Here is a 22,039-nt window from a genome sequence, read left to right as displayed (position 1 = left end):
TAAATCAGATCAATTGCAAATATGATGAAAAAAAGCTTAATTTACAGGCCTAGGTGTTTGTCCACCAGAGTGTGCTATTTACTTAGATTTTGAAGTGGGGTATTGTATTGATATTGGCATTTCTGAAGACAACTGTAGACTTATCTTATTCTATGTGTTGTTGTGTTTTGGAGTCAAGTGTTTTTTGTTGGTTAGTTTGGTTTTTAGAAAGCGATAGAGAGGTTATACAGGAGTAGTGGAGGGGGACGAAGTGGACCACTGGTCTGAGGACTATAGTTTTATGGGAGGAGGAGCTGTGTAGCCGGGGGAGGAGCTGTGTAGCCGGGGGAGGAGCTGTGTAGTCAGGGGAAGAGGAGTGGTAGAGCTTTAGGGAAAAAAAATAAAAGAGGCTGAGTTTGAGGAGGAGAAATGTGAGGAGTAAAATCACAATGTGCAATTACATTTTTTTTAATCTATATTTTTAATAACTATACAATTGGTTGGGCAATAGAAACATGGGTTTTCAAACAGCAGCTTGTTTTCATTTCTCTCTGCCTAACAGGATACTGTTACTACATTTACAGCTAGGGTAACTGAGCTCTGTTTCCTGACTTTCTTTTTTTCCACCAAGATAATTAGTGTGTGTGTGTGTGTGTGTGTGTGTGTGTGTGTGTGTGTGTGTGTGTGTGTGTGTGTGTGTGTGTGTGTGTGTGTGTGTGTGTGTGTGTGTGTGTGTGTGTGTGTGTGTGTGTGTGTGTGTGTGTGTGTGTGTGTGTGTGTGTGTGTGTGTTACGGAGAGAGAGTGAGAGACAGTTCATGGAATGCTGTGATGTCATCAGCTCAGTCATACACAAAGGCAAGGAGGAGGACACACTCACTCGAATAGTTACTCTGCTGTGGAGCATCTGCACCCCCACTGTGAGTACATCCTACTTAAATAACATATCCGTTCTCTCACACATTCTGCTGAATTGTCTATTACAGAATGCCTCTCCTTTTCTGTCCTTTTTTCCCCCCACTAAGCGTTGAGTAGAAAGAAACCAATGTGTTTGCCAGCAGTGACAGTTCTCAGTCTCCGGCTACCTTTGTCTCCCTCCAAATGTTGCTTATGCTGTTTTCATTGTTAATATGACCACCATAGCCTAGTGAAGTACATTCAGCCCCTCTGCTTCAACTGCGTTCTGCTCATGCTGTCCTGGGATGTGACCCTGTAGTTTGGTTACAGCCCAATAACGGCCATGTTGAAATGGAGCAGCTGTCTCTTGGGAGTTTGAAAAAAAGGAAGGGGGGTTGGAAAGGGATGTGTGTGAAGGAGGAGGAAAAAACCCACCCATTCCTTTGGAATCGGTTCCCATCCAGAGTCAGACACAGTCTCAGAGCCCTGACATGGCTTGAGTGAGGAAACCAGGGTTTGATGGAGGGGAAAATAGATTACTGAGATTACTAAGAAATGAAAAAGAAGACAGTAAGTAGTGACATCTTAAGAGGAGAACAGATAAAAAAACCAAGGCAAGAAAAACTGTCTAGGATAACTAAAGATAGCAGTAGGATTAGCATACAGTAGGGACTAGGCAGTGCCAATCATCTGCAGTGCAGACAGACGTGATGTAGCATTTTCCCTGAAGCAGAGTCTCCCAGTGATGGCTGCCTGACGAGGGCTGATGACGAATGACGTGTGTGTGTCGAGGGAGGAGGAAGTGTCAGCTCAGAGGACGACAGAGGAAGCAGTCTTCAGCGTGTGTCTGTGTGTGTGTGTGTGTGTGTGTGTGTGTGTGTGTGTGTGTGTGTGTGTGTGTGTGTGTGTGTGTGTGTGTGTGTGTGTGTGTGTGTGTGTGTGTGTGTGTGTGTGTGTGTGTGTGTGTGTGTGTGTTTGTGACAGACGAGCCCCGATCTTCTTCTTCTCCTCATGAGGCTCGTTTAGAAACCAACTCATCTTCAGGAAACTGTTGGCTTAAGGAGTCAGGACAGTACCCCTCCACCTCCAGCCCACCACCGCCGCCACCATGCTGCAGCAAATCTTAAAGGACATGTACATTGACCCAGATGTGTTGGAGGCCCTAAATGAGGACCAGAAAAAGACCCTGTTCCTGAAGATGAGAGAGGAGCAGGTGCGGCGCTGGACAGAACGTGAGGAGAAAGAAGCGGACCATAGGCCAAAGTCAAAGACAGGTACCAACTCCTCTCACGCACTCCTCTCTACCTTTTCTACTACATCTTCACGTACTGGGGCTGACAGGAGCCATAGTACCTATGTGCCAGAAAGTATCATTACCTGCTTATGAAATAACGCACTCCTCTCTACCTTTTCTACTACATCTTCACGTACTGGGGCTGACAGGAGCCATAGTACCTATGTGCCAGAAAGTATCATTACCTGCTTATGAAATAAGCCTACAAACATGCTCCTTTGAAACCTACCCACCTGGTCTTTCTGAAGCCAGGTACATTAGACAAGTCTTAGAAACAGTGGGGAGAACAGGTATTTGATACAGTGGGGAGAACAGGTATTTGATACAGTGGGGAGAACAGGTATTTGATACACTGCCGAATTTGCAGGTTTTTCTACTTACAAAGCATGTAGAGGTCTGTAATGTTTATCATAGGTACACTTCAACTGTGAGAGACGGAATCTAAAACAAAAATCCAGAACATCACATTGTATGATTTTTAAGTAATTCATTTGCATTTTATTGCATGACATAAGTATTTGATCACCTACCAACCAGTAAGAATTCCGGCTCTCACAGACCTGTTAGTTTTTCTTTAAGAAGCCCTCCTGTTCTCCACTCATTGCCTGTTTGAACTCATTACCTGTATAAAAGACACCTATCCACACACTCAATCAAACAGACTCCAACCTCTCCACAATGGCCAAGACCAGAGAGCTGTGTAAGGTCATCAGGGATAAAATTGCAGACCTGCACAAGGCTGGGATGGGCTACAGGACAATAGGCAAGCAGCTTGGTGAGAAGGCAACTGTTGGCGCCATTATTAGAAAATGGAAGAAGTTCAAGATGACGGTCAATCACCCTCGGTCTGGGGATCGCAAGGTCCCCCTGCTCAAGACAGCGCATGTCCAGGCCCTGTCTGAAGTTTGCCCGATGACCATCTGGATGATCCAGAGGAGGAATGGGAAAAGGTCGTGTGGTCTGATGAGACAAAAATAGAGCTTTTTGGTCTAAACTCCACTCGCCGTGTTTGGAGGAAGAAGAAAGATGAGTACAACCCAAAGAACACCATCCCAACAGTGAAGCATGGAGGTGGAAACATCATTCTTTGGGGATGCTTTTCTGCAAAGGGGACAGGATGACTGCACCGTATTGAGGGGAGGATGGATGGGGCCATGTATTGCGAGATCTTGGCCAACAACTCCTTCCCCCAGTAAGAGCATTGAAGATGGGTTGTGGCTGGGTCTTCCAGCATGGCAACGACCTGAAACACACAGCCAGGGCAACTAAGGAGTGGCTCCGTAAGAAGCATCTCAAGGTCCTGGAGTGGCCTAGCTAGTCTCCAGACCTGAACCCAATAGAAAATCTTTGGAGGGAGCTGAAAGTCCGTATTGCCCAGCGACAGCCCCAAAACCTGAAGGATCTGGAGAAGGTCGGTATGGAGGAGTGGGCCAAAATCCCTGCTGCAGTGTGTGCAAACCTGGTCAAGAACTACAGGAAACGTATGATCTCTGTAATTGCAAACAAAGGTTTCTGTACCAAATATTAAGTTCTGCTTTTCTGATGTATCAAATGCTTGTCATGCAATAAAATGTCAATTAATTACTTAAAAATCATACAATGTGATTTTCTGGATTTTGGTTTTAGATTCCGTCTCTCACAGTTGAAGTGTACCTATGATCAAAATGACAGACCTCAAATAGTTGTTCTCCCCACTGTATGTTGGTGTGTTTTCTGTTGTGAGCTGCAAGCATGTGGTTTACCTCTGACAGACATCCTGTGATGATGCGTCTACTGAAAACGTTGTCAGTATCAACTGCTGCTTTTTGCAGGCCCTCTGTGTGGGTGTCTGCCTGCAAGGTTATGCACTTTGTTTCAATCAGATGGCATTACCTGTTTATAATTATGCTAAGCAGAGAGTAGGTAATGGCTAAAAAGGCTACTTGTGTCTTTTGTCAAATCACTATCTCCAGTTACCAGGGTTACCATTTACTGTCATAATAGGAACACTGGAGGCTATGAGGAAGTAGCCCTGCCTTGTGTAGCATCACCGGGGTGAGAGAAAGGAGGAGGTCTTCAACTCGGGTTTCTAGTCATTTCCAGTAACTATTTCTGAAAGAGTAGTCCTACTGCCAGATCAGGATGTGGCCCTGGTATCTCGTTTGAGGAAATTACATACTTACAGCTGACTCGCCCACAATTGATTGAATCATTGGTTCAATAATCAACTGTTTTTAAAGGGGCCTTATCAGTGAACACAAAGCCTGTCTTAGTGTAACAAACAACAAACATCTGAAACAGGTGCCATGCAGATCTGGTACTCAACAACAACAACAGCAGAGCAGAATGTCTAATCTGTGTGTGTGTGTGGTGTGTGTGGTGTGTGTGTGTGTGTGTGTGTGTGTGTGTGTGTGTGTGTGTGTGTGTGTGTGTGTGTGTGTGTGTGTGTGTGTGTGTGTGTGTGTGTGTGTGTGTGTGTGTGTGTGTGTGCAGGGCTTTGCTTTAGATTATTTTGTTCCCAGTGAAGGGAGAGGCCTGATGTCTGGAATGTGTGTGTGTGTCGGGAAAAGAAAGATAACAGAACAGAGGAACATGCGATAGACAGAAATAGTGGCAGCTAGTGTTTCACAGAGAGTAGACTGTTATGTTCTATGTTAGAGAGGAACTCAACTGTTCTTCTATTGTGTATATCAGCTGCAATGAAAGGGTCATTACGCACACCACTACAAATGTAGGCAGGCTGTAATTTTACCCTGAAACTGGTTTGGTGTAAGGCAAAATCTTGCCCGTCTGCATTTTCTCGGTTGCAAGTAGCCAGTCCCTGAGTGGGGAATTTGTGTGGTAATGATGACTCGGTTCACAATGTGCTTTACCTTCACATTCCACAGAAGGAATCTGAGATCACAAGACAAAGCTTATCATGAGCAGATTGCGAGAGAAAGAGAGAGAGACACGTAACAGTGGAGGACAATGAGTCCATGATGGCTGGCTGTAGGTCACTGTAGCACATGTCCGTTTTTGCATTCATTCTGCTTGACGTGTGAATAGGATCAGGGGAAGTCTGGTTTTGGCGGCAATAGACATTTGACAACAAAGCACTGATTATCGAGCGTCTGAATGTCAGACAGGGAGAACAGAGGCCTCTATATTGGCTAACAACCAGGGCAGCTATTACGACAAGTCAATGTGGTCCCCCGATACACACTGGGTCGTTCCATGTCACCATCTTAGAATGTTCTGAAATCCTTTCTATAGAAACAGATAAGATTAGCATTCCTGCATCTTAATATTTTTTAAATATGGTTTGATCACTGCTGTGTAAACACACACACACACACCCTGATACACAGTGCAGTGTTACACACACCACTGGACCATAGGGTTAGAGACATGGAGGTCTGCAACAGTTGTTGCAGACCTAGTTTGGTTGTTATTCGTGTGAAGCAGAAGAAAATATGGGCCTGTTAAAGCGCAGGACCCAGGTGTCTGTGCAAAGCAGGAAGTGGCTCCAGGCCCACTGGTCCATGCCTTCCAACAATGAAGTGTGAGCAGAGAAGGAAGCCTGCAGGAGGCATAAGGCCATGTGTGTTAATGGTTTAGTGTTATTCATCTGTTCAGTTATATTTAGGTCATTTAGTTTGGGGTGTATGTGGTTAGTGTGTTGCTGAATGTTTGTCCCTACATTTCTGTAGCATGTGTACATGCGTAATTTGTAACATGTAGGCTTTACAACTGGTATGACAGCTTTGCAGTACATGTTTTGGTGTGTTGGTACCCCTATGTGTTCCTGTCTGCGTTGTCCATTCCGAGCACAGAACGTGACAGACGGGTGACGTTTGCTAATGGCAGATGATAGAATGTAGTGCAGGTCGGGCCACCTTATGGCCACAGAACGTGACTGACGGGTGACGTTTGCTAATGGCAGATGATAGAATGTAGTGCAGGTCGGGCCACCTTATGGCCACAGAACGTGACAGACGGGTGACGTTTGCTAATGGCAGATGATAGAATGTAGTGCAGGTCGGGCCACCTTATGGGCCACCTTATGGCCATGGCAGAACGTGACAGACGGGTGACGTTTGCTAATGGCAGATGATAGAATGTAGTGCAGGTCGGGCCACCTTATGGCCACAGAACGTGACAGACGGGTGACGTTTGCTAATGGCAGATGATAGAATGTAGTGCAGGTCGGGCCACCTTATGGCCACAGAACGTGACAGACGGGTGACGTTTGCTAATGGCAGATGATAGAATGTAGTGCAGGTCGGGCCACCTTATGGCCACAGTACCTGAACCTGGCCTTCCATGAAGGTGCCACAGTATACCGGTTACTGTGCTCCATGTACTACATCGGAAATGGCACTGTTCGCTTTTCAATCTGTTCCATATGTGGAGGAATATGATTGAGGCCTGGCGTTTATGAGGGTGTGGTCAGAGTCAAGGGGTGAAGTAGCAGGAGTATTGTGACAAGGACATGGTTCCAAGAGTCAAGAGGGACACACCTCTTACCAGTTTGACAAGTGTGAAGTCCCACGTGCCATTCATGTAAATGTCTTGCGTGTTGAGAAAATTGTCTGGTTTCAAATAAAATACAATTAAATAAAATGTAATGGTATTTGTCACATGCACCGAATACAACAAGTGTAGACTTCACTGTGAAATACTTACTTAAGAGCCCCTTCCCAACAGTTAAGAAGTATGAACAAGAAATGTCAAATTAAATAGTAAACCAGTAAAATAATGGGACTATATACAAGGAGTAGGGGTACTGAGTCAATGTGCAGGGGTACGAGGAAGTAGAGGTAATAATGGGACTATATACAAGGAGTAGGGGTACTGAGTCAATGTGCAGGGGTATGAGGAAGTAGAGGTAATAATGGGACTATATACAAGGAGTAGGGGTACTGAGTCAATGTGCAGGGGTACGAGGAAGTAGAGGTAATAATGGGACTATATACAAGGAGTAGGGGTACTGAGTCAATGTGCAGGGGTATGAGGAAGTAGAGGTAATAATGGGACTATATACAAGGAGTAGGGGTACTGAGTCAATGTGCAGGGGTACGAGGAAGTAGAGGTAATAATGGGACTATATACAAGGAGTAGGGGTACTGAGTCAATGTGCAGGGGTATGAGGAAGTAGAGGTAATAATGGGACTATATACAAGGAGTAGGGGTACTGAGTCAATGTTGTAGGGGTACGAGGAAGTAGAGGTAATAATGGGACTATATACAAGGAGTAGGGGTACTGAGTCAATGTGCAGGGGTACGAGGAAGTAGAGGTAATAATGGGACTATATACAAGGAGTAGGGGTACTGAGTCAATGTGCAGGGGTATGAGGAAGTAGAGGTAATAATGGGACTATATACAAGGAGTAGGGGTACTGAGTCAATGTGCAGGGGTACGAGGAAGTAGAGGTAATAATGGGACTATATACAAGGAGTAGGGGTACTGAGTCAATGTGCAGGGGTACGAGGAAGTAGAGGTAATAATGGGACTATATACAAGGAGTAGGGGTACTGAGTCAATGTGCAGGGGTACGAGGAAGTAGAGGTAATAATGGGACTATATACAAGGAGTAGGGGTACTGAGTCAATGTGCAGGGGTATGAGGAAGTAGAGGTAATAATGGGACTATATACAAGGAGTAGGGGTACTGAGTCAATGTGCAGGGGTATGAGGAAGTAGAGGTAATAATGGGACTATATACAAGGAGTAGGGGTACTGAGTCAATGTTGCAGGGGTATGAGGAAGTAGAGGTAATAATGGGACTATATACAAGGAGTAGGGGTACTGAGTCAATGTTGTAGGGGTACGAGGAAGTAGAGGTAATAATGGGACTATATACAAGGAGTAGGGGTACTGAGTCAATGTGCAGGGGTACGAGGAAGTAGAGGTAATAATGGGACTATATACAAGGAGTAGGGGTACTGAGTCAATGTGCAGGGGTATGAGGAAGTAGAGGTAATAATGGGACTATATACAAGGAGTAGGGGTACTGAGTCAATGTTGTAGGGGTACGAGGAAGTAGAGGTAATAATGGGACTATATACAAGGAGTAGGGGTACTGAGTCAATGTGCAGGGGTACGAGGAAGTAGAGGTAATAATGGGACTATATACAAGGAGTAGGGGTACTGAGTCAATGTGCAGGGGTACGAGGAAGTAGAGGTAATAATGGGACTATATACAAGGAGTAGGGGTACTGAGTCAATGTGCAGGGGTACGAGGAAGTAGAGGTAATAATGGGACTATATACAAGGAGTAGGGGTACTGAGTCAATGTGCAGGGGTACGAGGAAGTAGAGGTAATAATGGGACTATATACAAGGAGTAGGGGTACTGAGTCAATGTGCAGGGGTACGAGGAAGTAGAGGTAATAATGGGACTATATACAAGGAGTAGGGGTACTGAGTCAATGTGCAGGGGTACGAGGAAGTAGAGGTACATGTAGTTCAGGGCTTGTCGTCTGGGTTTGCCCCAGGTGGAATGCAGTGCCGTTGCCACAGGATGGGCTGGCAAAACCAGTTAAATGGTCTCCTCTGGAAGGGTGCCTCTCCTTGTTTTCAACCCAAACCCTCAGTTCAGATTCAGAAAATGTTTGTCAATGAGCCAATACATTTTTGCAGTGAACACAATACATACAGTACATACGAAAAACACATCTTTATAAACAAAGTGAGAACAGTGAAGGGTATTTACAGTCAAGTAGGCTGAAGTGTGTGTGTGTGTGTGTGTGTGTGTGTGTGTGTGTGTGTGTGTGTGTGTGTGTGTGTGTGTGTGTGTGTGTGTGCTGCTTTATTCCCATGAAGGAACATTTCTCAGCCTTTACCCAAAATGTTGCCATGTCATGCTATTTAAGGATGTGGTGACTTTTCTATTTTTTCCCCATCTCTTCCACTGCTGTCCATAAAAGGAGCCCAGCATTGTCTGTTTACCACAGAAACATAAATATTACAAATCATTGAATTTACTAGTTTGGCAAGAATGTCTCTTCTCTGTTGCTTCCAGTAATATAACTCCAGTGTGTTTTCGTCTCCTGTAGCCAACAGTAAGAAAGTGAGCTGGTTGCTGGGCAGGGACGGAGATGTGGCGGTCATGGCGATTGGAGAGGTGGACGAGCTGAAGACCTCCAAACTCATCTGCACTGGGCCTGCGGAAAGAAGAGCACCACCAAGCCTGCACAATAACACACTGTACGGACACCTCAGCACCACAAGCAGGGATTTTACCTACAATTCTGTGGAGCTGTGATAATGGTATCAAATTGAGTGAGAGGTTCGTTTTTGAGTTTGACATTTTCGATCATTCCTTTTTGTTTTTCCTGTCTGGTCCTGCCTGGTCCTGTCTGGTCCTGCCTGGTCCTGTCTGTCTCTGCAGCCACCAGACAACTTCCCTGAAGAGCAACCTGGTAAACAGACCAGCCTCAGAACCTGTCAGAACTCGGAGAGAGGATCTGCCTCCCAAAACACAGTCAGGGATACAACTCAATTTAAAGGTGAGAGAGAGTGTGTGTGTGTGTGTGGGGGGGGGGGTGACCTTCCTGTTGCTGTCATTAATCTCGGGCACAGGATAGGGCCAGTGAGACGCACGTTCTCCAGGGAGAGTCATCGCTCAGTGGCCAAATAAATCACACCTAGCTCTCCCTCTCCGGACTCTGATATCCCTTCATTTCTTTTTCCTTTTACTCTTCCTTATTGCCTTCAACAACAGCAAAGACCCTCTCCCTTGATCTTCTCTTTCCAACTCAACCACATCCTCCTCTCTTCCCTCCCTCTATCCTGTCCTTTCAATCACACCCTCCTCTCTTCCCTCCCTCTATCCATCCTTTCAACCACATCCTATCCATCCTTTCAACCACATCCTATCCATCCTTTCAACCACATCCTATCCATCCTTTCAACCACATCCTATCCATCCTTTCAACCACATCCTATCCATCCTTTCAACCACATCCTATCCATCCTTTCTATCACGCCCTCCTCTCTTCCCTCCCTCTATCCTGTCCTTTCAATCTCATCCTTCTCTCGCTCTATCCTGTCCTTTCAATCACATCCTTCTCTCTTCCCTCCCTCTATCCTGTCCTTTCAATCACACCCTTCTCTCCCTCTATCCATCCTTTCAATCACATCCTTCTCTCACTCTATCCTGTCCTTTCAATCACACCATCCTCTCTTTTCTCCCTCTATCCTGTCCTTTCAATCACATCCTCCTCTTTTCTCTCCCTCTATCCCGTCTTTTCAATCACACCCTCCTCTCTTCTCTCCCTCTATCCTGTCCTTTCAATCATATTCTCCTCTCTTCCCCCCCTCTATCCTGTCCTTTCAATCACATCCTCCTCTCTTCTCTCCCTCTGTCCCGTCCTTTCCATTCTCTCCACTTTTTTGGTCCAATTCCTGTTAATCTCTCTCTCTCGCTGTCTCGCTCTGTCTGTGTGTGTGTGTTCTTGTGTGTGTGTGTGTTCTTGTCTGTCTGTCTGCCTGTCTGCCTGTCTGCCTGCCTGTCTGCCTGCCTGTCTGCCTGTCTGCCTGCCTGTCTGTCTGTCTGTCTGTCTGTCTGTCTGTCTGTCTGTCTGTCTGTCTGTCTGTCTGTCTGTCTGTCTGTCTGTCTGTCTGTCTGTCTGTCTGTCTGTCTGTCTGTCTGTCTGTCTGTCTGTCTGTCTGTCTGTCTGTCTGTCTGTCTGTTTCTGTGAGTCATTAATGTGTGTATGTGCCAATTTATATGTATAAATGAGCTGTTTTAATTAAGTGTGTAGGAGGTAGAGTGATTTAGTTCATTTTGTGTTATAGTGAACCCTGCATATTTTAAATAGAGAAGGTTGGTTGTCACATGTTTTGTGCATAAGTGTGTGTGAAGGAGGGGTTGTTGTTGTGGATGTGGGGGGGTTAACTCCGTTTTCACGCTATCTTAAAAAGTGGGAGAAGAATTTCTGCATTGTCATGGCAACCCTGTGCACATAGCAAGTGCGAGCCAGGGTGGACACTGTCTCACCTGCCCCTGATCCTCCACTCTGTAGAGCACAGTATTGACCATGATCCTCCACTCTGTAGAGCACAGTATTGACCATGATCCTCCACTCTGTAGAGCACAGTATTGACCATGATCCTCCACTCTGTAGAGCACAGTATTGACCATGATCCTCCACTCTGTAGAGCACAGTATTGACCATGATCCTCCACTCTGTAGAGCACAGTTTTGACCCTGATCCTCCCCTCTGTAGAGCACAGGATTGACCATGCCTGCCCATACCATAACCCCACCCCCACCATGGGGCACTCTGTTCACAACGTTGACACCAACAAACCACTCGCCCACAAGACACCATACACATGGTCTTTGGTTGTGAGGCTGGTTGGATGTCCTGACAAATTCTCAAAAACGATTTTGGAGGTGGCTTATGGTAGAGAAATAACATTTATATTCTGTGGCACCAGCTCTGGTGGACATTTGTGCAATCAGTATGCCAACTGCACACTCCCTCAACTTGAGACATCTGTGGCATTGTGTTGTGTGACAAAACTGAACATTTTTGAATGGCCTTTTATTGTCACAGCACAAGGTGCACTTGTGTAATGATCATGCTGTTTTAATGATTATCCTGGCAAAGGAGAAATGCTCGCTAACAGGGATGTAAACAAATTTGTGCACATTTTTGAGAATGTTTTGGGGCATACGTACAATTTCTGGGATCTGTTATTACAGTGAAACATGGGACCAACACTTTACATGTTGCGTATATACATATTTTTGTTCTGTGTAGAATAGTCTGAATAAGCACATAAGAAATTAATCTAAATTAAATATGCCTATGTGGTCTTCAGCGTGCTTACATTTTTCAAAGTAAGAATACTGATTCAAAAAATGTCAAACACCTAGCAGGTTCTTGTCAGAAAATGTAAAGTGTGTTTTGAATCTGGCAGCTCAACTGACATGTTCCTGCTTTTTCAACAGGAGAACAGTGAGGAAGTGAGGACATTGCCCCCTCTACAGGTATGTTTGTGTACTGCACGTTACCGTCTGTGTCTTGGCTGCCTCTGTAATGCCTGTGTTTGTGTGTTCAACCCACAGGGGGCAGTGAGAGAGCAGCAGCCACCCGCAGCAGTTGAAAAAGTAAGTATGAAAACGGAGTTTGGGTTCTGTAAAGGGTTTGTCTCATACTATCACATTATGAGGGCATTTGTTTTTATGATCCACTTTCTTTTAAAAGTTAGATATACTAGTGTGCTACCTCTTATGTTGATTGAATAAACATACATGCTACATTCATTTAACACAGAGTTAAAGGGCCTATCCGGAGTCCAATAACGAGGTGGTCATTCCAGGACTTGTTTTAGCAAACAGCTGAGTGATGGGGCTTGAGACATATAACCACAAATTCATAGACAGAGCTATGGATAGAAGGACTGACCATCCATGATATCAAAATTATAGTTTTAGTCATGTTTTGAGTCTATAAAGTGTTTTGTTACAATAGATGTACTTTGTTTACAAACATTGGAGTAAAATAAGCTAATATTTTGGGTTCCGACAGTTTAAATGTTTTATTATTTATTGTCCGGATAGGTGCAGTGAAATGTGTTGTTTTTACAGGGTCAGCCATAGTAGGCATTTACAGTGGGGCAAAAAAGTATTTAGTTAGCCACCAATTGTGCAAGTTCTCCCACTTAAAAAGATGAGAGAGGCCTGCAATTTTCATCATAGGTACACTTCAACTATGACAGACAAAACGAGAAAAAAAATCCAGAAAATCACATTGTAGGATTTTTAATGAATTTATTTGCAAATTATGGTGGAAAATAAGTATTTGGTCAATAACAAAAGTTCATCTCAATATTTTGTTATATACCCTTTGTTGGCAATGACAGAGGTCAAACGTTTTCTGTAAGTCTTCACAAGGTTTTCACACACTGTTGCTAGTATTTTGGCCCATTCCTCCATGCAGATCTCATCTAGAGCAGTGATGTTTTGGGGCTGTTGCTGGGCAACATGGACTTTCAACTCCCTCCAAAGATTTTCTATGGGGTTGAGATCTGGAGACTGGCTAGGCCACTCCAGGTCCTTGAAATGCTTCTTACGAAGCCACTCCTTCGTTGCCCGGGCGGTGTGTTTGGGATCATTGTCATGCTGAAAGACCCAGCCACGTTTCATCTTCAATGCCCTTGCTGATGGAAGGAGTTTTTCACTCAAAATCTCACGATACATGTCCTCATTCATTCTTTCCTTTACACGGATCAGTCATCCTGATCTCTTTGCAGAAAAACAGCCCCAAAGTATGATGTTTCCACCCCCATGCTTCACAGTAGCTATGGTGTTCTTTGGATGCAACTCAGCATTCGTTGTCCTCGAAACACGACGAGTTGAGTTTTTACCAAAAAGTTATATTTTGGTTTCATCTGACCATATGACATTCTCCCAATCTTCTTCTGGATCATCCGAATGCTCTCTAGCAAACTTCAGACGGGCCTGGACATGTACTGGCTTAAGCAGGGGGACACGTCTGGCACTGCAGGATTTGAGTCCCTGGCGGCGTAGTGTGTCACTGATGGTAGGCTTTGTTACTTTGGTCCCAGCTCTCTGCAGGTCATTCACTAGGTCCCCCCGTGTGGTTCTGGAATTTTTGCTCACCGTTCTTGTGATCATTTTGACCCCACGGGTGAGATCTTGCGTGGAGCCCCAGATCGAGGGAGATTATCAGTGGTCTTGTATTTCTTCCATTTCCTAATAATTACTCCCACCGTTGATTTCTTCAAACCAAGCTGCTTACCTATTGCAGATTCAGTCTTCCCAGCCTGGTGCAGGTCTACAATTTTGTTTCTGGTGTCCTTTGACATCTCTTTGGTCTTGGCCATAGTGGAGTTTGGAGTGTGACTGTTTGAGGGTGTGGACAGGTGTCTTTTATACTGATGACAAGTTCAAACAGGTGCCATTAATACAGGTAATGAGTGGAGGACAGAGGAGCCTCTTAAAGAAGAAGTTACAGGTCTGTGAGAGCCAGAAATCTTGCTTGTTTGTAGGTGACCAAATAATTAACTGTATATGTTATATTCTTCAAGAATATCATTCATTTAGAATTCATTCAAGTCCAAAAATGTATGTTGCAACTGCAGATTGCCCCTTTAAGGTATAACGCTATGCACAGTTTCTGAGTAAGGTTGAGTTATTGTCACTTCCAGAACAGTGATAATCATATCATCTGTGGCATACGATCAATTGTCATGTAAACAGGAAAGCACAATGTTAAACTCCTAGTATTTCTGGCCAGATATGGGGTTGAGAAAGTGACACATTACGGGCAACAGGTAGCCTAGTGGGTAGAGCATTGGGCCAGTAACCAAAAGGTTGCTGGTTCAATTCCCCAAGCCGACAAGCTGAAACATCTGTTGAAGTGCCCTTGAGCAAACCACTTTAATGTAATTTGCTCCAGGGGTGAGGTACTGCTATGGCCGACCCTGTAAAACTGCACATGAACAGTATGTGACGACAAATAAAAAGTAGTGGCAGCTTTTCAAGCTGTAGCCTATCAGGCATTGCTTCTGGACAGTGGCACCTAACCTCTCTCTGCCTTTTGTACTGCCTCTCTCTGCCTTTTGTACTGCCTTTCTCTAAGCTCTCTCTCCCTTTTGTACTGCCTCTCTCTGCCTTTCGTACTGCCTCTCTCTAACCTCTCTCTCCCTTTTGTACTGCCTCTAAGCTCTCTCTCCCTTTTGTACTGCCTCTCTCTGCCTTTTGTACTACCTCTCACTGCCTTTTGTACTGCCTCTCTCTAAGCTCTCTCTCCCTTTTGTACTGCCTCTCTCTGCCTTTCGTACTGCCTCTCTCTAACCTCTCTCTCCCTTTTGTACTGCCTCTCTCTAACCTCTCTCTCCTGTCTCTCTAACCTGTCTCTCTAAGCTCTCTCTCCTGTCTCTCAAACCTCTCTAACCCCTCTCTAATCTCTCCTGTCTCTCTAACCAGCTTTCCTGTCTCTCTAACCTCTCTTTCCTGTCTCTCTAACCTCTCTCTCCTGTCTCTCTAACCTCTCTCTCCTGTCTCTCTAACCTCTCTTTCCTGTCTCTCTAACCTCTCTTTCCCATCTCTCTAACCTCTCTTTCCTGTCTCTCTAACCTCTCTTTCCTGTCTCTCTAACCTCTCTCTACTGTCTCTCTAACCTCTCTTTCCTGTCTCTCTAACCTCTCTCTCCTGTCTCTCTAACCTGTCTCTCTAACCTCTCTCCTGTCTCTCTAACCTCTCTCTCCTGTCTCTCTAACCTCTCTCTCCTGTCTCTCTAACCTCTCTCCCCTGACTCTCTAACCTCTCTCTACTGGCTCTCTAACCTCTCTAACCCCTCTCCCATGTCTCTCTAAACTCTCTCTCCTTTCTCTCTGACCTCTCTCTACTGTCTCTCTAACCTCTCTCTCATTGCTCTCTAACCTCTCTGTCCTGTCTCTCTAACGTCTCACTAACCCCTCTCTCCTGTCTCTCTAACCTCTCTCTCCTGTCTCTCTAACCTCTCTCTCCTGTCTCTCTAACCACTCTCTCCTGTCTCTCTAACCTCTCTCTCCTGTGTCTCTAACCTCTCTAACCCCTCTCTCCTGTGTCTCTAACCTCTCTATCCTGTCTCTCTAACCTCTCTCTTCTGTCTTTCTAATCTCTCTCTCCTGTCTCTCTAACCTCTCTCTCGTGTCTCTCTAACCTCTCTCTCCTGTCTCTCTAACCTCTCTCTCCTGTGTCTCTAACATCTCTAACCCCTCTCTCCTCTCTCTCTAACCTCTCTCTCCTGTCTCTCTAACCTCTCTCTCATGTCTCTGTAACCTCTCTCTCCTCTCTCTCTAATCTCTCTCTCATTTCTCTCTAACCTCTCTCTCCTGTCTCTCTAACCTCACTCTCCTGTCTCTCTAACCTCTCTCTCCTGTCTCTCTAACCTCTCTCTCCTGTCTCTCTAACCTCTCTCCTGTCTCTCTAACCTCTCTCCTGTCTCTCTAACCTCTCTCTCCTGTCTCTCTAACCTCTCTCTCCTGTCTCTCTAACCTCTCTCTCCTGTCTCTTTAACCTCTCTCTCCTTGCTCTCTAACCTCTCTCTCTCCTGTCTCTCTAACCTCTCTAACGTCTCTCTAACCCCTCTCTGCTGTCTCTTTAACCTCTCTCTCCTGTCTCTCTAACATCTCTAACATCTCTCTAACCCCTCTCTGCTGTCTCTCTAACCTCTCTCTCCTGTCTCTTTAACCTCTCTCTCCTGTCTCTGTAACCTCTCTAACGTCTCCCTAACCCCTCTCTGCTGTCTCTCTAACCTCTCTAACGTCTCCCTAACCTCTCTCTCTCCTTGCTCTCTAACCTCTCTCTCCTTTCTCTCTGACCTCTCTCTGCTGTCTCTCTAACCTCTCTCTCATTGCTCTCTAACCTCTCTGTCCTGTCTCTCTAACGTCTCACTAACCCCTCTCTCCTGTCTCTCTAATCTCTCTCCTGTCTCTCTAACCTCTCTCCTGTCTCTCTAACCTCTCTCTCCTGTCTCTCTAACCTCTCTCTCCTGTGTCTCTAACCTCTCTAACCCCTCTCTCCTGTGTCTCTAACCTCTCTATCCTGTCTCTATAACCTCTCTCTCCTGTCTCTCTAATCTCTCTCTCCTGTCTCTCTAACCTCTCTCTCATTGCTCTCTAACCTCTCTGTCCTGTCTCTCTAACGTCTCACTAACCCCTCTCTCTCCTGTCTCTCTAACCTCTCTCTCCTGTCTCTCTAACCTCTCTCTCCTGTGTCTCTAACCTCTCTAACCCCTCTCTCCTGTCTCTAACCTCTCTATCCTGTCTCTATAACCTCTCTCTCCTGTCTCTCTAACCTCTCTCCCCTGTCTCTCTAACCCCTCTACCCTGTCTCTCTAACCTCTCTAACGTCTCTCTAACCCCTCTCCCCTGTCTCTCTAACCTCTCTAACGTCTCCCTAACCCCTCTCTGCTGTCTCTCTAACCTCTCTGCTGTCTCTCTACCCCTCTCCCCTGTCTCTCTAACCTCTCTAACGTCTCCCTAACCCCTCTCTGCTGTCTCTCTAACCTCTCTGCTGTCTCTCTAACCCCTCTCCCCTGTCTCGCTAACCTCTCTAACGTCTCCCTAACCCCTCTCTGCTGTCTCTCTAACCTCTCTGCTGTCTCTCTAACCCTCTCCCTGTCTCTCTAACCTCTCTAACGTCTCCCTAACCCCTCTCTGCTGTCTCTCTAACCTCTCTGCTGTCTCTCTAACCCCTCTCTCCTGTCTCTCTAACCTCTCTAACGTCTCCCTAACCCCTCTCTGCTGTCTCTCTAACCTCTCTGCTGTCTCTCTAACCCCTCTCCCCTGTCTCTCTAACCTCTCTAACGTCTCCCTAACCCCTCTCTGCTGTCTCTCTAACCTCTCTGCTGTCTCTCTAACCCCTCTCTGCTGTCTCTCTAACCTCTCTAACGTCTCCCTAACCCCTCTCTGCTGTCTCTCTAACCTCTCTGCTGTCTTTCTAACCCCTCTCCCCTGTCTCTGTAACCTCTCTAACGTCTCCCTAACCCCTCTCTGCTGTCTCTCTAACCTCTCTAACGTCTCCCTAACCTCTCTCTCTCCTTGCTCTCTAACCTCTCTCTCCTTTCTCTCTGACCTCTCTCTGCTGTCTCTCTAACCTCTCTCTCATTGCTCTCTAACCTCTCTGTCCTGTCTCTCTAACGTCTCACTAACCCCTCTCTCCTGTCTCTCTAATCTCTCTCTCCTGTCTCTCTAACCTCTCTCCTGTCTCTCTAACCTCTCTCTCCTGTCTCTCTAACCTCTCTCTCCTGTGTCTCTAACCTCTCTAACCCCTCTCTCCTGTGTCTCTAACCTCTCTATCCTGTCTCTATAACCTCTCTCTCCTGTCTCTCTAACCTCTCTCCCCTGTCTCTCTAACCCCTCTCCCCTGTCTCTCTAACCTCTCTAACGTCTCTCTAACCCCTCTCCCCTGTCTCTCTAACCTCTCTAACGTCTCCCTAACCCCTCTCTGCTGTCTCTCTAACCTCTCTGCTGTCTCTCTAACCCCTCTCCCCTGTCTCTCTAACCTCTCTAACGTCTCCCTAACCCCTCTCTGCTGTCTCTCTAACCTCTCTGTCTCTCTAACCCCTCTCTGCTGTCTCTCTAACCTCTCTGCTGTCTCTCTAACGGTTAGAGAGACAGCAGAGAGGTCTAGAGAGACAGCAGCTCTCTAAGGGTTAGAGAGAGACAGAGAGACCTCTCTAAGAGACCTCTAACCCCTCTCCTGTCTCTCTAACCTCTCTCCCCCCCTGTCTCTCTAACCCCTCTCCCCTGACGTCTCCTAACCTCTCTCTCTCCTTCTCTCTAAGACAGCAGAGAGGGTTAGAGACGTTAAGAGTCTCTCTAAGGTTAGAGAGACACAGGGAGAGGGTTAGAGAGGTTAGAGAGGTTAGGAGGACACAGGGAGAGGGGTTAGACTCTAACGTCTCCCTAACCCCTCTCCCTTGTCTCTCTAACCTCTCTAACGTCTCTCTAACCCCTCTCCCCTGTGTCTCTAACCTCTCTAACGTCTCCCTAACCCCTTTCTGCTGTCTCTCTAACCTCTCTGCTGTCTCTCTAACCCCTCTCCCCTGTCTCTCTGTTCCAGCCGTGCCTGGCCTTGCCGTCTCATCCCTCTTTCTTTGTCTGTTTGGGGGAGCAGCTGAACTGTAGCGGCCCTCCAGTATGTCCGTCATCACTCTCTACCACAGACTGCAATGGGACTGGGGTGGGACTGGGGAAAGGGGTTATTTTTAGTGTGTGTGTGTGTGTGTGTGTGTGTGTGTGTGTGTGTGTGTGTGTGTGTGTGTGTGTGTGTGTGTGTGTGTGTGTGTGTGTGTGTGTGTGTGTGTGTGTGTGTGTGTGTGTGTGTGTGTGTGTGTGTGTGTGTAAGTTCCTCTTACACACACTCCCCTGGAGCAGATGGTTATTAAAGTTGATCAGGGAACTGAAACACCAGAGACGAGCGTCAGTCACAGATGAATGGGATTGTCTCCTGAGGTTTGGGCAGGGGAGCTCTCCTTTCCTCTCCTAATGCAGCCGAGCTGAACCGCAGGACAAAACTCTCCCTCTATCACTTCATTCATTACCCAAGACTCATCGCAAACCTGTCACTGCACGTCTCTGCCCAACCCATGTCAATGTCCCAATGCACAACCCACACTTTTATTTCATCTGGTTGGACCAAGAGACAGAGATTCTATGTTTTAACGGATGATTTGTTTTGTAGAATTCAGGTTTTGTCAAATCTTAACCGTACAAATAGCTCAGTGACTCAGACGTCTGGCAGTGGTTATTTGTGGTTGATATTTGTTTGTGAGATCAGGAGATGGGACTGATTAGGTACTGCTGATGTAGTTGTATTTGGGGGGGAGGGGGGGGGGGTGTTGATGTCACTGTATATGTCCTGGAAGCATCCCATCAAACTTTCCAGTAACATAAAGACATTTGGTTCAGGTAGAAGAAGTGTTAAATATAAAATGATGCATATGAATCTGACTGTTCTTTCCTGTTCCCCCAGCAGGCTGAGTTGGAGGAGGATGTAGAAGTAGGTGGTCCACAGGAAAACCCAGTCCTCCTGTCCTACAGACCTCACCCCAGAGCTGGCCCTTCCAACCTGAGGCTGGGTATCCCCAAGACCATCACACAGTTCTCTGTAGCAAGCTCCACTCCATCCCCAGACCCCACTGACAAACCGTCTCAAGTCCCCAAGACCATAACCCCTGTCCCTACCATCACACCGTTTTCTGTCCCCAAAACCATCACACCGCCTGCTTTCCCTAGCATCATAACACCATCCCCTGTAACCAACAGTGTCACACAATCTCCTGTCCCCAGCAGCAGTGTCACACCGTGTCCTGTCTCCAGCAGCAGTGTCACACCGTCTCCTGTCCCCAGCAGCAGTGTCACACCGTCTCCTGTCCCCAGCAGCAGTGTCACACCGTCTCCTGTCCCCAGCAGCAGTGTCACACCATCTCCTGTCCCCAGCAGCAGAGTCATACCGTCTCCTGTGCCCAGCAGTAATGCCATCAGAGCTGTTCTAGAAAAGAGCACTGCCAAATCACACGCTTCAGAGAAGACCGTCACACTGTCCCCTGTCCCTAGTCCCATCACACTGTCCCCTGTCCCTAGTCCCATCACACTGTCCCCTGTCCCTAGCCCCATCACACTGTCCTCTGTCCCAAGCAGTGTCAAAACATCTCCTGTCCCCAGTGTCTCACCCTCCCCTGTCCCCAGTACCACTTGGTCCCCTGTCCCCAGTACCACTTGGTCCCCTGTCCCCAGTACCACTTGGTCCCCTGTCCCCAGTACCAATTGGTCCCCTGTCCCCAGTACCAATTGGTCCCCTGTCCCCAGTACCACTCGGTCCCCTGTCCCCAGTACCACTCGGTCCCCTGTCCCCAGTATCACTCGGTCCCCTGTCCCTAGCATCTATACACCATCCCCTTTCCACAGGACCGTCACTCCATCCCCTGTGGCTAGCAGCACGGCCATAAGAGAAGCTCTAAAGAAGAGCACCACCAAAACACATGCTCCAGAGAAGACCACTGTCACACCGCTGTCCGCTTCAACCAGACTCCACCCCCAGGAGACGCCCAGCAGCAGAGGTAAGATAGTAGAGCAGCATGGGGGATTGAGTCCCCTCACATTACAACACTGAGCTGAATATATTGAGATTGTTGTGAATGATTATGGTGGGAGAAACAGATTCTGGCCTCAGAATCCGGAAGCATGTAGACACCAGGGCACCTGCACAGTTTTACTTCACACTTTCACACAATGTTAATGAAGTCATGACAGGCAGTTCTCTTCCCTGCCACGTGGGGGCTATGTGAGAATGATTATCTGTCTTTAAAGCACTTTCACCTGGTGTGTTGTATAATGGACAGTTCATGGTTCGGCTGCAGACCCTTTCAGTGTAGGTTCTTACTGTGGTGGGTGAGGTGGGTTTATTTCCCAGCCCAGTGTCCTAGCCAACCATTGCCTCAGCCCACTGGAGTCTTTATGAACTGGCAGACTAAAAGCAGGCCAGCCTTAGGGGGAGGAAACCAGTGTGATTGTGTCATGGTCACACATCCCCTCCTCTTTCTCCCTCTCCAACATCTCTCTCTCTCTCTCTCTCTCTCTCTCTCTCTCTCTCTCTCCCCCCCTTGTCTAGTTTTCCACAGTCCCTATAACATGACTTGTATCAGTGTATGATTGTGATAAGATGTCTAATGTCTCTGACCCTCACATATAGTTTTCATGGCTTTGCCCTTGTAGCTTAACTATGTTTCTTGTTGCAAGAAATGAGTTCATCTGATCAGGAAAAGGCTCGTAGCTTTGATAAGCTGCCCGCATCCCTGGCCCAGTTCACAAACCAGACCGACAGGCAGGGGAGCTAGACCAGCACCACCCAGTGGAAGACTGATCACACTGCAGCCAGTCCTCCACCGGACATAGTAGGGGAAAAAAGTCAGCATCTATAGTCTCCCCGGGCTGGATATATACTAACCTTACACCGAGGTGAATGATTGTGTTTATTTGTCTTGGCTGAGGTACAGTGCCTTGCGAAATTATTCGACCCCCTTGAACTTTGCGACCTTTTGCCACATTTCAGGCTTCAAACATAAAGATATAAAACTGTATTTTTTGTGAAGAATCAACAAGTGGGACACAATCATGAAGTGGAACGACATTTATTGGATATTTCAAACTTTTTTAACAAATCAAAAACTGAAAAATTGGGCGTGCAAAATTATTCTTTCGCAAGGCACTGTACCTGTAATTCAGTACTTACCAGCATTTGTAACTTGAGTATGGCTCGCCATGAAGTGCTTTGAAATGCTGGTCATGGCTCAAATCAACACCATTATCCCAGAAACCTTAGACCCACTCCAATCTGCATACCGCCGCAACAGATCCACAAATTATGAAATCTCTATTGCA

General features: G+C 46.5%; 1 protein-coding gene across 2 annotated transcripts in view; it reads left to right on the top strand.

Moving 5' to 3' along the window:
- Positions 1-753: 753 nt before the first annotated feature.
- Positions 754-22,039, top strand: part of zgc:100829 (uncharacterized protein LOC445149 homolog) — a 47,132-nt gene continuing 25,846 nt past the window's right edge. The window contains exons 1-7 of one of the 2 annotated variants that reach the window (XM_046316942.1): positions 754-897; positions 1,859-2,148; positions 9,187-9,337; positions 9,522-9,639; positions 12,093-12,131; positions 12,210-12,251; positions 19,632-20,718. In XM_046316942.1, the coding sequence (XP_046172898.1) occupies positions 1,983-2,148; positions 9,187-9,337; positions 9,522-9,639; positions 12,093-12,131; positions 12,210-12,251; positions 19,632-20,718 (1,603 nt within the window). In that variant the 5' untranslated portion in view covers positions 754-897; positions 1,859-1,982. The other variant, XM_046316943.1, reaches the window with a different exon arrangement.

This window comes from Oncorhynchus gorbuscha, linkage group LG20 (genome assembly GCF_021184085.1).
Source record: "Oncorhynchus gorbuscha isolate QuinsamMale2020 ecotype Even-year linkage group LG20, OgorEven_v1.0, whole genome shotgun sequence".
NCBI lineage: Eukaryota > Metazoa > Chordata > Actinopteri > Salmoniformes > Salmonidae > Oncorhynchus > Oncorhynchus gorbuscha.
This window is presented reverse-complemented; position numbering and strand designations above follow the sequence as displayed.